Genomic DNA, 14,930 nt, shown 5'->3' with positions numbered 1-14,930 from the left:
ATCTGTGTGTTTATTCGGGTGCCTATCTGTGTGTGTGTGTGTGTGTATCTGCGTGTGTGTGTGTATCTGTGTGTTTATTCGGGTGCGTATCTGTGTGTGTGTGTGTGTGTGTATCTGTGTGAGTGTGTGTGTGTATCTGTGTGTTTATTTGGGTGCGTATCTGTATCTGTGTGTTTATACAAGTCACTTGACTTGAATTGACTTTATACGGGTGCGTATCTGTGTGTGTGTGTGTGTGTTTGTGTTTATTGGGGTGCGTATCTGCGTCCATGTGTGTGTGTGTGTGTGTGTGTGTCTCTCACCAGGAATATCCTGTAGGCGTCTTTCCTCCTGATGGGGCCCCAGCATGAGTCTGTGTCATTGTACGTCAAACTCCCGGCATTACACGAGTGGTTCCCACTGCACACACACACACGCACACACACACACGCACACGCACACGCACACACACACACACAGAGAGAGAGAGAGAGAGAGAGAGAGAGAGAGAGGGAGAGAGAGAGAGGGAGAGGGAGAGAGAGAGAGAGAGTGAGAGATCATTATACGACTAAATAGTAGGGTGTGTAAATATGCTAAAAGTAAAGTGACAAATCAAATTCAAGTCTGCAGTGTGTGGATGAGCATAACCAATCAAATTTGAGTCTGCACCTGATTGGTTAATCAAACACTGAGTGAGTGGGTGAGTGTGATTGTATTAGTATAAGTATATATACTCTTTAGATCCCGTAAGGGAAATTTGGTCTCTGCATTTTTTCCAATCCGTGAATTAGTGAAACACACTCACAGTGAACACACAGTGAGGTGAAGCACACACTAATCCCGGCGCAGTGAGCTGCCTGCATCAACAGCGGCACTCGGGGATCAGTGAGGGGTTAGGTGCCTTGCTCAAGGGCACTTCAGCCGCGCCTACTGGTCGGGGTTCAAACCGGCAACCCTACGGTTACAAGTCCGACGCGCTAACCAGTAGGCCACGGCTGCCCCATTGAGTGTGTGTGTTTGTGTGCATTTGTGTGAGTGTGTGTGCGTGTGTGTGCATGTGCATGTGTGTGTGTGAGTGTGAGTGCATGTGTGCATGTGTGTGTGCGTGAGTGTGTGTGTGTGCATGTGTGTGAGTGTGTGTGCATGTGTGCGTGAGTGTGTGTGTGTGCATGTGTGTACACTCACCAGGCCACCTCCATCAGAGACATGGGCACAGCAGCAGCATAGATGGCCAGGTCTCCGTACAGGTACACAATGATGCAGATGTAGAACATGTTCACCCCCACTGCAACACACACAGACACACACACACACCTTAAGACAAGAGCAAAGAAATGTGCTCTTCCCTACCCTTCTCTCTCTCTGTGCGTGCGTGTGTGCGCGTGTGTGTCTTATCCACATGGGCACACTGATTTGCTCAGGTTAAAGCAGGCAGCCGTTTGGGATTCCAAGGCAACTACAACCTCCATTAATTTACTTGTCAGAGCTTTCTGAGTGCGAAACACATGTAATATCACAGAACAGACACACACTCTGGACACCAATGTAAGGGCAGCATTGGGGGGGGGGGGGGTCAATGTTCAGGGTCAAGGGGAGCACATGTAGCAGCTAGTAGCCTAACTTATAGCTAAATTGCATGTTAAGATGGTTGCCCTATCATTGAGAGTAGCATGGTAAATTCTTCAATTATGCACTTGTATAATATGGGTAAAATGAGTTATGAATGTTGGAATAAAGTTTTTGATAGTATTCTATGTGCATGTAGATATCACACTTCTCATACCTAGTTTTGACATTACAAATAAGGTAAGTTAAGTATAACTTTGCATTCAGAAAATGTAATGTTATCAGACTTCATTTGACTAATCGTAATTTTCTCAAACTTCAGAGGAAGGACAACCATGCCAGCAGCAACAAAAGGTAAATACCTATTACTACAGCATATTGTATCAGTTTATACCATAGACTGTAAAGGTTTATACACATTAACTCGAAATGTTTGAACTAAGAAAACAAATGAGGGCGAGAGAAGTCGAAAGGCTACATAATGCACGGTGGGCTAGCTTCAGTAGATGTCAGGTCTTTTTATCTGTAGGCAGTTTCAAAGCAGTTGGTAAACACTAGTTGTGGTTGTTGTTAAATTTGACTACGTAAATATTGCTTTTGTTTTTATGCCTTACTACTAAGACATACTTTCACAAAACCTGGTGTTATATTGGTTAAACTAGCACCACATTTGTAGTTGCTAGCACATTATGCTAGGCAGCTCATATGCAAAGATGGCTAAGTAAATTGTAGAAGTTACGTTGCCATCCTTCCAAGTGAGCCAGCATAATGTGCTAGCAATTACGAATGTGGTGCTCATTGAGTTAGCAACAGTTCATTTCCCTTGAAGGAATAACTTCTGCTGTCCAAATGTGGTAAACTGACACGATACAAATCGTTTAAAATAAATGTCTTCATTTACAGATTAACATGCTACGACGAAGACGAAATCCCATGTGCGAAGCATGTGACCATGCACGTAATTGCAGAGACACTGAAATGCTGGAAGCTAAGTTCATTAGACCTAAAAAAGGTATGTTATATTTTAAACTGGAAACAGCAGGAAAACAGAAATGTTTGCTAACAGCTCAGAACTCTGTAAAAGATGTTCAGTTGTGTCTTGCGATCTACTTATTCCTCCACAAGGCGCCATTTTAAAAACTAGCTTCAGGCAGGCAGTGTCATATTCAAGTTCACAGACTAGCCTACAGCAATTTGTTTGTTCAAGTAATTCTGCGCTGGTTTTGAGTTGTGTAGGTAGCAGTATAAAGTGAGAGTGTTCTCATGTACAAGTGTTGAGAGTTCGCCGACATGCTGCAAACATTTAACATATGTCCCCGCTCGATAGTGGTAAGAATATGCTTAATTTATGTGTCAGCCTGTGCACTGTTTGTGTACACTGAGCAAAGGTCACAGTAATTAAGACTGAACCGTGGATAAATTCGGCGTTAACAAATTGTCTCGTTCACATGCGGTGAAGGCATAGCACAGACAAGCTCACAAGACGCTGTGAACTTTTGTCGAACACCTTGGTCATTAGCATGTTTGTTTGATGTGTAAAGGCGACGTGATGTCGGGTATTACATTCAAATCAAGCAAGAGGTAATCATGCCTGTGTATGCGCGTGACTGCATGTTTATTTACTGGTTTGACTAAGATTTGCAGTCAGGACGCAATTTCTTGCTTGTTCATGTAGGCTACACCTGTTGAGAGTTTGCCTACATGCTGCAAATAACATGTCCCCGCTATTGGTAAGAAATATGCTTAATGTGTCAGTCTTGTGCGCTGTTTTTGGACTGGATGAAATATGTTAAAAACGGTCTCCACTGATAAATATCATACTTGCTAACTTGGAAATGAAGGTCCTATGTCCAAAATCCTGAACCACCCCTTTAAATTCCTTTGTATGGTCTTCACAACTGATCATTTATTCTACCTCAGCTTGCTATGCATTGTCATTATTGAAGTTGAGTATGTTTGTGTGTAGGGTTTGTAGGTTTAAGATTTCTTTCACTTAGTCCCCACAACTAATGCTTTTTCCTTTCTTAACTTGCTTCTAATTATCATATTGAAGTCAGGTTTGTGTGTAGGGCCTTCATGGTTTCTTGCACCCGGTCCCCATAACTCATGTTAAATAAAATAATGAAAGATGCCAGTGAAAGTGTTTAGATGGTTGTTATGACTGACGGTCTATTCATAAGGTACACGTTATCACTTTGTGCACATGTTCTCTTATCAAGGGTGAGGATGCCACTTGCAGCCTAGAAAATGTGCCTTCTACCAGTGACCTCCCAACATCTGCCACTCGGGTAACATAATCAGTCTTTGCCTGTTGTGGAAATAGTATTGTGAAGCAGAATTTGACAGTCATTAGGTAGGCTAGGGCCACAGTAATAGCGCTGGTGCTTACACCTCATGTGAAACTAGATTGTACAGCTATCGTTCTGCTCACTGTAGCATAACTCCTGGAGCTGTATGTAAACTATTGCTAACTAGCTAGTTTAACTGTAGCATTTCGAACATAACATAATCAGTCTTTGCCTGTTGTGGAAATAGTATTGTTACGGTTGGTTAGTTTCTACGGCTACCGTTCTGCTTACTGTAGCATAACTCCTTGAGCTGTATGTAAACTATTGCTAACTAGCTAGTTAGCCAATAATTTCAATTACGTGTCACTTTTACTGCATCATACTAGGAGAGAAAAATGTAATGAAGAGAGAAACTATTCTAGCCATCACCTGAGAGGCTGCTTGTGTGTCTGTCAGCACTACGTAGCTAAACTAAGTAAAGTAACCTATGGGTACAGGTTATAGCATACAATTTCTTCCCTTTTGTTTTACAATATATGTAATCTTTGCTTTCACTTGGTTCTCATGATATTTTATTTGACATCAACCTGCTTCTTACTAGCCTATTGAAGCTTAGTGTATGCTCGGGCTTCTGAGCTTGCCAGAGGCTGAAGCAGTAGGCCTAGGCTACTACATTAAAACACAATTATTGCCGCAACTGGAGGCATTCCAGCCTACAAATTTAATAAAGTAAATCATGCAATTCAAACTCAATTTAGGCTACTTGGCTACGCAATAAGGTTTCCATTACAGCACAGCGCACGTTTTGTATGAATGAAAGCGACTTCCTTGCCTCGCAATAAACAGTGGGTGAAAATTCCGACTCTTTCAACTACATGAAATGTAATACCCCCCAGATTTCAGTGCTCATCAGTCCCAATATTAAGAAATATAATGAAACTGTCCAAAAGAAAATTAAATCCAAAACTAAACGGAAAATCTTCTGCTTTTGATAGCGGTATGCGCTCCAAACGAAACGCATGTCTCACAATAAAGCACACGTAGAAATAAAGGCATGCTCAATGTAGCCTATGTCTGCCCCAAATAAAGCCCTGTGCTTTGCACAGCCTAAGTAAAAAAAAGACCCCGGCCATAATTTGAGGATTTTTCCGCATGTTATTTTTTTTATGAGGCTTTGTTAAATAGCCTAATTAATTATTATAGGCTAATCTCTCACCCTCTTTCTCGACTCTGTGCCTTGGATAGTTTTGAGTTACATTTTAACAAAACCTGTCAGATTTAAGCATTATTATGTTTTTGGTTAAGTTATTGTTTAACATGGTTCTTTTTTATAATTTATTATTTTGGAACAAACGAGGGTCTCTGTTTAATCTGAACGCCGTCTCGCATGCCGAAGCGCTTGATATCTGTTTAGCCTAACCGAACGTCCAGTTTAACTGCCAAAAGTTCTTCTTCTTGTGATTAATATCTCATCAAGGAAAAACACGCTGTATTTCTGTATTTTCATTGCATTTTTAAAAAGTTAAATAAATAATTGCTTTTAATATAGGCCTAGAAATATTAATGATTTAATCGATAGTCGATTGTTAATTCTCCCGACGATCGACTAAGAAAATTTAATCGAATGCCTATCCCTACTTTCAACCATTATAGCAACAGCTTTATTTAGTATTCAAAAGCCATGTCTACCTAATTAAAACCATTGTAACATTGATTGGTTTTCTAAATGAAACATGAATATGACTTTTCAGAAGAAGTCCTCCATTCCTGATTATCAGGACTACATTGAAACTACTCCAGATGAGGACGAAGACTATATTCCTTTATCTGCAGAATCCAGTTCTTCAGAAGGTTCTTCTGTCATCATACCGCCACCCATAAAGAAAAAAAAAAGGGGGCCATTAATTTTCTAGCCAGCTCTCCCAAGATCAATCATCCTAAGGACCCAACAGACGAAGATCAGCCATCCACATCGGCAATAACAATTCCAAAAGTTCTCAAAAAAGTGATGGCTCTAGAGTTTACAATAAAAGACAATTTTGCCTCTTTTGTTTTAAGCCATTCATCAAAATGGCGAGGCATCTTCAACAAGTTCATGCAAATGAACGGGAGGTAGCATCTACTTTAATGCACCCAAAGGGATCCAAAGCGAGGACGGTTTCTTTGCAGTCAATTCGAAATGAGGGCAACTACAGACACAATGCCGAGGTGATCAGGACTGGCAGGGGTGAACTGGTCCCCCGAAAAAGACCTACGATGAAGACACAACGCTCTGACTTTTTGCATTGTTTGTTTTGCCATGGACTGTTTATGAGAGAAAATGTATGGCGATATCACAAAACTTGTCCAATGAAACCCAAAAATTCAAGCACAACCCCTGGGAAGACGCGGGTGCAGAAAATGTGTGCTTTTATGGAGCCCATTCCTTCCCACATAAATGAAAAACTTTGGACATTGCTAAGTACTATGTCACAGGATGAAATAACACACACTGTCAAAAATGATGAGCGTATTTTGCAATTAGGACAACAACACTTGAATAAGAGTGGTTCAAACCCCAAAAGATATGAGAACATCAGGCAGAAGATGCGTGAGGTCGGGCGACTACTGATTACCGCACGGAAGATGACTGCAGTTAAAGATATTAAGGACCTCATTGATGCGAAGAAGTACCAGACAGTGGTGAAGGCAGTAAAGGAGACTTGTGGATACGATAGTCGGACTGAAACTTACAAAATCAAAGGCCTTGCACTGAAGCTTGGCCACAGTCTTAAAAAGGTTGCAAAACTTATGGAAAGCAACGGCAGAATGAGTGGAAATTATGAGATGGTTGCACAAGCAGTGGATTTCCAGAAGGTACATGAAACCAAATGGTGTGACTATATATCCTCGACTGCTCTCAGGAATCTACACGAGGCCAAATGGAACACTCCATTGATCCTTCCTTTTACGGAGGATATCCAAAAACTTCATTCGTATTTGGACTCCAAGAATGACGAATATCACAAACTTCTTTCAGAAGAACCCTCAGATGTAAGATGGTCATGTTTAGCCCAGACATGTTTGGCAAGTGTTATACTTTTCAACAGGAGAGAGGGCGAAGTGTCTTCTATGCCTTTGTGAGCCTTGATGTCAAGAAATAAATCTGATCCACACGAAGATATAGACTGGGCATTAAGTGAAACGGAAAAACAGCTCTGTCGGCATCTTTCTATTATTGAGGAAAAGAGGCAAACGTGGACGCAAAGTGCCCATACTCCTGACCCCAAAGATGGTCAGCTCATTAGATTTGCTTGTCAACACAAGAGAGAAGTGTGGCATATAGAAGGGCAACCCATACTTCTTTGCCAGACCCGGCTCAATATTTCATTACAGAGGCTCAGACTGCCTTCGCACCTTTGCCCAAAAATGTGGTGCTAAGAATCCTGATGCTTTGAAATCCACTAAGTTAAGAAAACATGTTGCCACTCTGTCTACAGTACTTAATATGACAAACAGAAATGGACCAGTTGGCTAATTTCCTAGGACATGACCTTGTTGTGGACAGAGAATATTACAGACTGCCAGAGGGAACGATGCAACTCGCAAAAATCAGTAAGGTGCTGATGTCGATTGAACAAGGCTGACTAATGGAATTCAAGGGAAAAAAATCTCGATGAAATCGAAATACAACCTCACGGTATGTGTAATACAGTACTTTAGCATGCATATATTGTATGTTTAGACAAGAATGCTCTTCCATTCATGATTTCCTGATATCAAGTTTAATTTTGCAGAGCAAGTTCAGCTGCTAGATGAGGGAATGGAAGAAGAAGAGCACGAGGACATTGGTGTACAACCAGCAGGTACATACATTTATTCCACTGCTTGGTTGACTTCCCCATTGTCCTGCGTAATTTAGAACATGTATTAAAGGGGTCATAGAATGCAAACCCGAGTTTACTTTGTCATAGATGAATAGCGATAGTTCAGTGGGTGAAATGGACATACAGAGAACTTCAAAACCCCACCGACACCTCCTTCCTATGCAAATCTCACAATTCGAAACTCCCGCCATAAAACGGGCGAATCCAAACGAAGCTGCGAGTTTACGCAAACTCCGCAGGTGGTACCTTATTTGGCTCTGGCCTGTACATTTGTCACGCCTCAAAATTTACATACAGATCAGCCCACTGGTGCTCTGAGCCCAGGAACGTGAATGGAGAGCGAAGATGAGACAAACACTAGTTAGCTGCCTGCTCGTTTACTTCCACAGGAATTATAAAGCAGACAGTTCTTCAAGGACATCGAAAATGAGCCACGGTCGTAAATGCAGTGTTCCAGGCTGAGACTTTCTATAGTCTTCCCAAGGATTCAAAAGTTCGAGGGGCATGGATAATGTTTTTCTACCAGAAGATGCAACACATTTCACCGAAGTCAGTTTTCAAAACCTTGGACAGTTAAGCAGGATTTGCTAAGCTGCTGTAACTGAAACGAGGGGCTGTTCCAACCGTAAGGTCATCATCACAACCGCATGCTGTAAGTATTATTTTGTCGCTGAGCGGTTATTAGCCATGCTAACGTGTATCTAGCAAGTAGAATGTGTGATTTAGTTCATTGGCAAGGCTATTTAATTTCCCTGTGTGTCATTTGGATAAAACCTGTGTTGTCATGTTAACCTACATTTTACTATGCATGTTTGTCGAGATCTCTGACAGGTTATGTTCTCAGCAAGATAGCTAACTGAAGCTGAGTAACACGATAGTTCGCTTGCTAGCTGTAATATAACCCATACCCATATAACACATACGTTTTTGACGTCAGAAGTGGAAACAACTTCACGTTATCAATTCAAATTGTAGTCTATTCGATATGATACGAATAATCTAGTCGATATTCAAATTGTAGTCTATTCGATATGATACAAATAATCTAGTCGATATGTTGAAAACCGTGTTGTCTAGATACAATGGATTTATTTGCACGTTCTTATTTTATAACATTACAAGAACGGCAACATGACAAACGCAGCATGCCAAACAGATGCTCCAAGTGTGGCATCTTGCGGGGCTTAGAATATTAGCAAATGCTTTTGCTGTGAGTTAACAGCTTGGTGTGTGCATGCAAAAGTGACTTTCACTTGTGTTACAACATTTCTGTTGTTTGGTTTAGGTTTTATTTTGCAGCCATGCACTTCACTGAGAATGCCCCACAACGGAAGACAGCCAAGGAGAAACTATGTACAGACTTGCCAAACAATTTGTAAGTTTAATAAAATATATATTTTTATTACAAACAACAAATCAAAATGTGCAACAGTATAGGCACTAAAAAGAACTTATCGATTCACACACAACAGGCTGTCTTAGACCTGATGCTACTGGTGTCAATCATCATCAGTACTGTAAACAAAGCACAATGTTCAGGGCCATACAATTTGTTTATTGTACAGTATACAGCCTACAATGCACTGTATTACATTATCCAATACAAGTCCTCTTTCTTGTCCTCTTCGAGATCAAAGACCCTCTTCCTTATTGGGATGCCGTCCAGCGGATTCCTGTGCCCCAGGACTTGTGTGCTCAGCTTGACAGACCTTCCATGGAGGATGCTGTTGCTGAACATGTCACGGTTCAGTCGAAAAGGGGTCTGAATCCAACGTACTGCCCTGAAGTATCCGGAAGCTCCCTCCATATGCGTAGCACCACACACAAGGGGATCATGACACGGACACTTCTTCTAAGGAAACCCCAACTCCTGCTCACAAAAGACCTGTAGGCCAAGTCACTTCATTGCCTGCAACGAGAACAGGGTGGAAAAGCATTTTTTTTTTTTACTATTTATTTTGAAATATTTTACAGAGTATCACTGGACGATTGTTGAAAAAAAAAAATAAAGTTTATCATTTTGTGGTGTTGATCAAACTGTGTTTTTGCAATATGCTGAACCAATAATGAATGTGTATTGGTAAATATTTTATTTATATACTGTAACTGCTAACACTTGTATCAAATTGTCCTCACCTTTCCATTCCTCTGATTCTCAAACGGCCATGGTCAGCTCTGTAAATATTCATTGCATTTTGCAAAGAATATAGAGGCACAACGGATCGAGGCCATGATGGTCATTCAGGTCAGCTCCTCAGGAACCTGGGTCATTCTTTTAATAACCTGTAAAAACAAACATAATTTCCCTGCTGTTATTTCGTAATTTTGAATGAGCAGGTAGCACAAAGTAGCAAATGTCTCCAGTTTTAGTTACCAGAGTTGTAAGATCACATATTAGGCTACATGGAAAGAAGGTAATAATCTCAATCAGATGTTAGCAGGATAGTTACAAGATTACATTAGACCTACTGACTACCTACTGTATTTTAAACAGTGATGTTTATAGGATTTTTGATTATTGTACTCTACTCCATTGTACTATGTAAATAAAATGATAAAAGTGTTTTTGAATTGACACAAATTGGCCTAGTAATATTTTCGTTGACCTCGTTTCACTTCAGACATAGGCTACAAACTGCACAGAGCTCCTGCCCAGCTAACTGGACGTCCCGTTGTAAGATCATACATTACTACATGGAAAGAAGGTAAAAATCTCGATAATCAGATGACTTAATCAGCAGGATAGTAGTTACAAGAGTACATTAGACCTACTGACACAAACATATTTTCATTGACGCGAGCAGTAGGCTACTCGTTTCACTTCAGCCATAACGTTATAGCCTACGAACTGCACAGAGCTCCTGCCCAGCTAACTGGACGTCCTGTTGTAAGATATATTACCACTACAATAATGTATGTAACTCCTAATCAGATGACCTTTTCAGCAGGAGAATATACTTACTGACTAAAACGAGTACTTTCCTTGCAAGCAGCACTCCTTTCACTACAGCATAGCCTGAACTGCCCACGACGGGCTACAAACTTTTCAGCTAGCTTCTAACTGGACATCTTGACAAAAATTGCACAAGAGTACAAGTTGTAAAACATTTGTTTGTGTGCAAATTAATAACTTCTGTTGCTTACAATGCTAAAAACGAACCTAATACAATGTTTAGCTTAGTCTACAACACTAACGTGCGAGTATTACAGCTAGCTAACTGGGCTACGTGTTGCAAACTCAAGTAAATGACAAAACTTACCACTCTGAAGTAGTCATTTCCAATCTATGGGCGACTGGTTGCTCGTCTATTTCAAATTCTTCCTCTGATTCAGGCTCAAATATGCTGTTCAACACCTATGTCTCCATAGTATTTCCACCTTGGCTGTTTCAGTGAGTGCTGTCGGCCATGTCTGCGTCTTTGCTCCGGAGCTTCGCTCGTTGTAAACCAACCAATCAGCACGCAGGTCATCTAAATATTCATGAGCATACCATAAAAGGAAGAAAACCTCTCGTTTCATTCTAAGGCTTTTAACCAGGCTTGCATTAGGGCGCATAGAACAGCACATATGCCATTTTCAGCCCAACCAATCAATGTTACACACCCTATTCATAGACCTTAAGGACCAGCACAAAATACCCTATATCATCATTCTATCACCCCTTTAACCGTATGTTATTTGCACACCTATGAAGTAGATCCAAGTTGTTGGCCGGGTTAATTGGGTTAATTTGGCAAACTCGTTCAGTTTAAATGAACTGTCACGTTGCATCCAAGCTGTAAAATACAGATATTCAGAACATAGTAACATTGTAGCATATGATGGACTTGGATTTTAGCTAGTTGGATGACATGTAGGCTAAGTAAAATAGGATTCTGATGAACCTTAGCTTTGAAATATCGCTAAAATATGCCTGCTTGTAAACGGGAGAGATGGAACTAACGACTGGCCTTTGGCCATAGCAACCATCCATTTAGAACTAGTAACAGCAGTTTGTGCTGCAAGTTGAGAAATTTGTTGATATGTGGCAGAAAGAAGTAGTTCTACAAACCATAGTTTTAGAGATTTTTTCCACTTTTCCATTATAACAGTAAATGAACACAACGCAAGTGGCAACAGTGGAATAAGTAGGATAATGAACTTCGCCGTTTGCCGCTTCGCGTCGGGCTGTTTTACCATCTAGAATGTGTATTAACTTTGTATAGTTAAACGGCATGTCGTCCATTATTCCTTACATATACAATCCCAAATCAGAAAAACTTGGAACTTTGTATATTATCACATTCTGTTTTTATTTGCTTTGGTGGTATAGTGGTTAGCATAGCTGCCTTCCAAGCAGTTTCCCGGCCAACCCAGTACTCCCTATTAGGGCCTACTGGTTAGGGCTTCGGGCTTGTAGCCGAAGGGTTGCCGGTTTGATCCCCGACCAGTAGGAAAAATGTGGTCAGGGGAAGTGGTTGAGCACTGCTCTCCCAAGCCCACATCCACGGATAAAGTGGCCTTGAGCAAGGCACCTAACCCCTCACTGCTCCCCGAGCGCCGCTGTAGCAGGCAGCTCACTGCGCCGGGTGTGTGCTTCCCCTCACTGTGTGCTCACTGATTCACAGATGGGATAAATGCAGAGACCAAATTCCTTGTATACACAAGTACACTTGGCCGAGAAACCTGATTTACATTTACACACACGCACATATATACGCACACACAGACACATAAAGATACACACAGGTCTTATTTAATTATAAAAGAATTCATTTTGACATTGTTTTCCTGAAATATTCAAGATCTTCCCTGGAAATGACATGGCCTTGATGGCAGTATCAGGGGTATGATTCTTCCGTTTTTAAACGGAATTCCGGTTTATGGGGGGGGTCTGTCGGTCAGAGGTAGGCTATATTTCTGCATTACACAGGCCATTGTTATAACAGGCCGCTGACAATGACTACGGGTTTTGTGCTTCACATCTTTCCGAATATCACGCCACAAGTAGTGTATTCCGTTTACTAGTGGATTTAATTGAAAGTGAAAGTAGACGGGTTGATCAGCTGCGTTCTGAAGAAGCTTGATTCAAGTCCAGTGTGTGTGGCGAACTAGTTTCTCAGCAGAATCCATGAAACGGTAAAGGTCAACAAATTGATTTAAAAAGACATCATGTATGAAGTTTTTTTTTTCTCGTTTTGGCTTTGCATCGGGTTCGCTTTCAAGATTTTCCGATAATGAATCTCGTGATGCTGATGTTATTTTTTTACCTTTGCCAATCACACCTGCAGTATGTTGCTCAAAACCTGTACATCATTCAGAGTTGATTGGGCTTTGCCAAATGTGCAACATGCCCATGCTGTAGGCACTAATGCTCCTCCATACCATCATAGATGTTGGATTTCGTAATGATCACTAAACCAAGTTGAAATAGGTTAGATACTTGGATAGGCACTCTCCTCCTTAGCCCAGATGAGTCCACGATTTACAAAAAAAATGCCAAATTTTGATCTTGCCAGTTATCCTAAATTAGTTGTGAAACATTCCTCCTTTTGTTTTCTTCATCATTGCACAACTTATCCAGCTTTTTGTTACTCCCGTCCTAACTTTTTTTTAAAAATATGTTGCTGGTATCAAAATCAAAATTAATATATACTTTCCATCAAATAGTAAAATTTGTCATTTTCAACATGTGAAACATTGGCTGAGATAGGACCTCATTTTTTGTAGTTATAATGCCCTGAAGATGTCAGAGGTCACTAAAGTTATTGAGCACGTCACTCCCGGATGTGAGTCGCGCATGCGTCACTTTGCTACTTTGCGACTACCAGTGCTGTTAGCCACAGAATAATGACATTAGCCTACACAGCAGTAATGTATTATTTAGCTTAAGGCATCACATTTTCACGGCATGATCTCTAATGTCAGTTCTAGATTAGAGGCTGAAGTAGCCTGCTAGCGAGAGACTTCTGTAATATCAATAAAAAATTACCTACATAACGAAGTTTGTTCACTGCTGGCAAGTAAGCAAGTAAGTAAGCAATCAAGCACAACAAAGGCTGTCACTTGAATGGTGTTTGCTAATGTTAGCAATCAAACAATCTTAGATAGCTAAAACGTTTTTGAAACAGAAAAGTGAATTATTCTATGGATTTCAGTCGGATCCCTTGGCATTATGCCGTAAAACCTATCAATCTGAGCATGCGTGACTCACATTGGGTAGCGACTCACATCGTGGAGTGACAGAGCATCCTCAGACCTGCAGAGAAATAAGCTCACTTCCTGTTTGGCAGCTTCACCGCTAATTTTGATTGGAGTATGTTTTGTGTGGCTTGTTGTGATAATTTGTGCCAAGTTTCGTGACAATCGGATCAAAAACTACACACAATGGCACAACAGTGGAAGCCGGGAATTGAACCCCAACTGCTCAGGCTACTGCATGCTAGCCCAGCGTTGCAAGGCATAAAAAGTCCTTACTTTAGATGAGCTCACAAAATATCATTAACTAACTACTTGTAACTCCTGAGATAATCATGTATTATAATATTAGGAAGTGGTTTATAAATATGTATCCAATCATTAATTCATTAAAATCATTAGTGTGTGTGTATGTAACAACTTTTAAATAATGTAAAGATTACTTCATGAACAAAATGTTTTATTATTTAAAAGTATTAACAACATTTCATAAACATTTTAGATATAGGCTTATTTACTATGAACAAACCATTCATAGCTAGTGTACAAATGCTTTACTAATGAAAAATAATGTATTAGCAATACTTTACAAATGATGAATTGTGTGAAACAAAGAGTGTGAGATGGGACCAAGTCACTTGTCAATAATGCATGAATGTTGTATGTTTGCAATGTGCCTCAGTGCAGTAGCCTGGGCGTCAGCCAAACTTAGTCCCGCCCACAACATTTAAGGTCGGGAAGTTCGATCTGGCATTGCTCTGTTGTGGAGCAACTATGCTCGCCCAAAATCGGGCGGACCAATCAAATCAGGCTTTACGATGATGGACAGGTGAGCAACAGTCATCTGAGCATGGAGAGAGATGGCTTCTAAGACCCCATGTGGAAAACGCATATTATTTCAATGAGGTTTTATCACTGAAAACAATTATTTCTGAAACCTTTGGCCAAAGTTGAGATGTGGGAAAACTCATGGTTTCACTTTCATCAAGGGAAAACGGCATGTTTCATTGTGACATGTTGTTCCCTCGATCGTTTGAAATCTCTGATTGACCAC

At 40.6% G+C, this 14,930-nt stretch overlaps 2 protein-coding genes across 3 annotated transcripts in view; one reads left to right on the top strand and one right to left on the bottom strand.

Annotated features, from left to right (window-relative positions):
* Window positions 1-14,930, bottom strand: part of tmem104 (transmembrane protein 104) — an 87,713-nt gene that overhangs the window by 52,083 nt on the left and 20,700 nt on the right. For both annotated transcript variants that reach the window (XM_042083101.1, XM_042083100.1), the window contains exons 7-8: window positions 1,165-1,264; window positions 303-399 (exon numbers count right to left, since the gene is read on the bottom strand). In XM_042083101.1, the coding sequence (XP_041939035.1) occupies window positions 303-399; window positions 1,165-1,264 (197 nt within the window). The remainder of the gene's footprint in view (window positions 1-302; window positions 400-1,164; window positions 1,265-14,930) is intronic.
* LOC121700265 lies at window positions 3,341-8,105 on the top strand. Its single transcript, XM_042083136.1, has 4 exons — window positions 3,341-3,833; window positions 5,585-7,512; window positions 7,610-7,678; window positions 8,089-8,105. Exon 2 carries the CDS (start codon window positions 5,904-5,906, stop codon window positions 6,954-6,956), a length of 1,053 nt encoding a protein of 350 aa, XP_041939070.1. The 5' UTR covers window positions 3,341-3,833; window positions 5,585-5,903; the 3' UTR covers window positions 6,957-7,512; window positions 7,610-7,678; window positions 8,089-8,105.

The sequence above is a fragment of the Alosa sapidissima genome, chromosome 24 (assembly GCF_018492685.1).
Source record: "Alosa sapidissima isolate fAloSap1 chromosome 24, fAloSap1.pri, whole genome shotgun sequence".
Classification (NCBI taxonomy): domain Eukaryota; kingdom Metazoa; phylum Chordata; class Actinopteri; order Clupeiformes; family Clupeidae; genus Alosa; species Alosa sapidissima.
The sequence above is the reverse complement of the archived record's forward strand: the minus strand, read 5'-3'. Positions and strand labels throughout refer to the sequence as shown.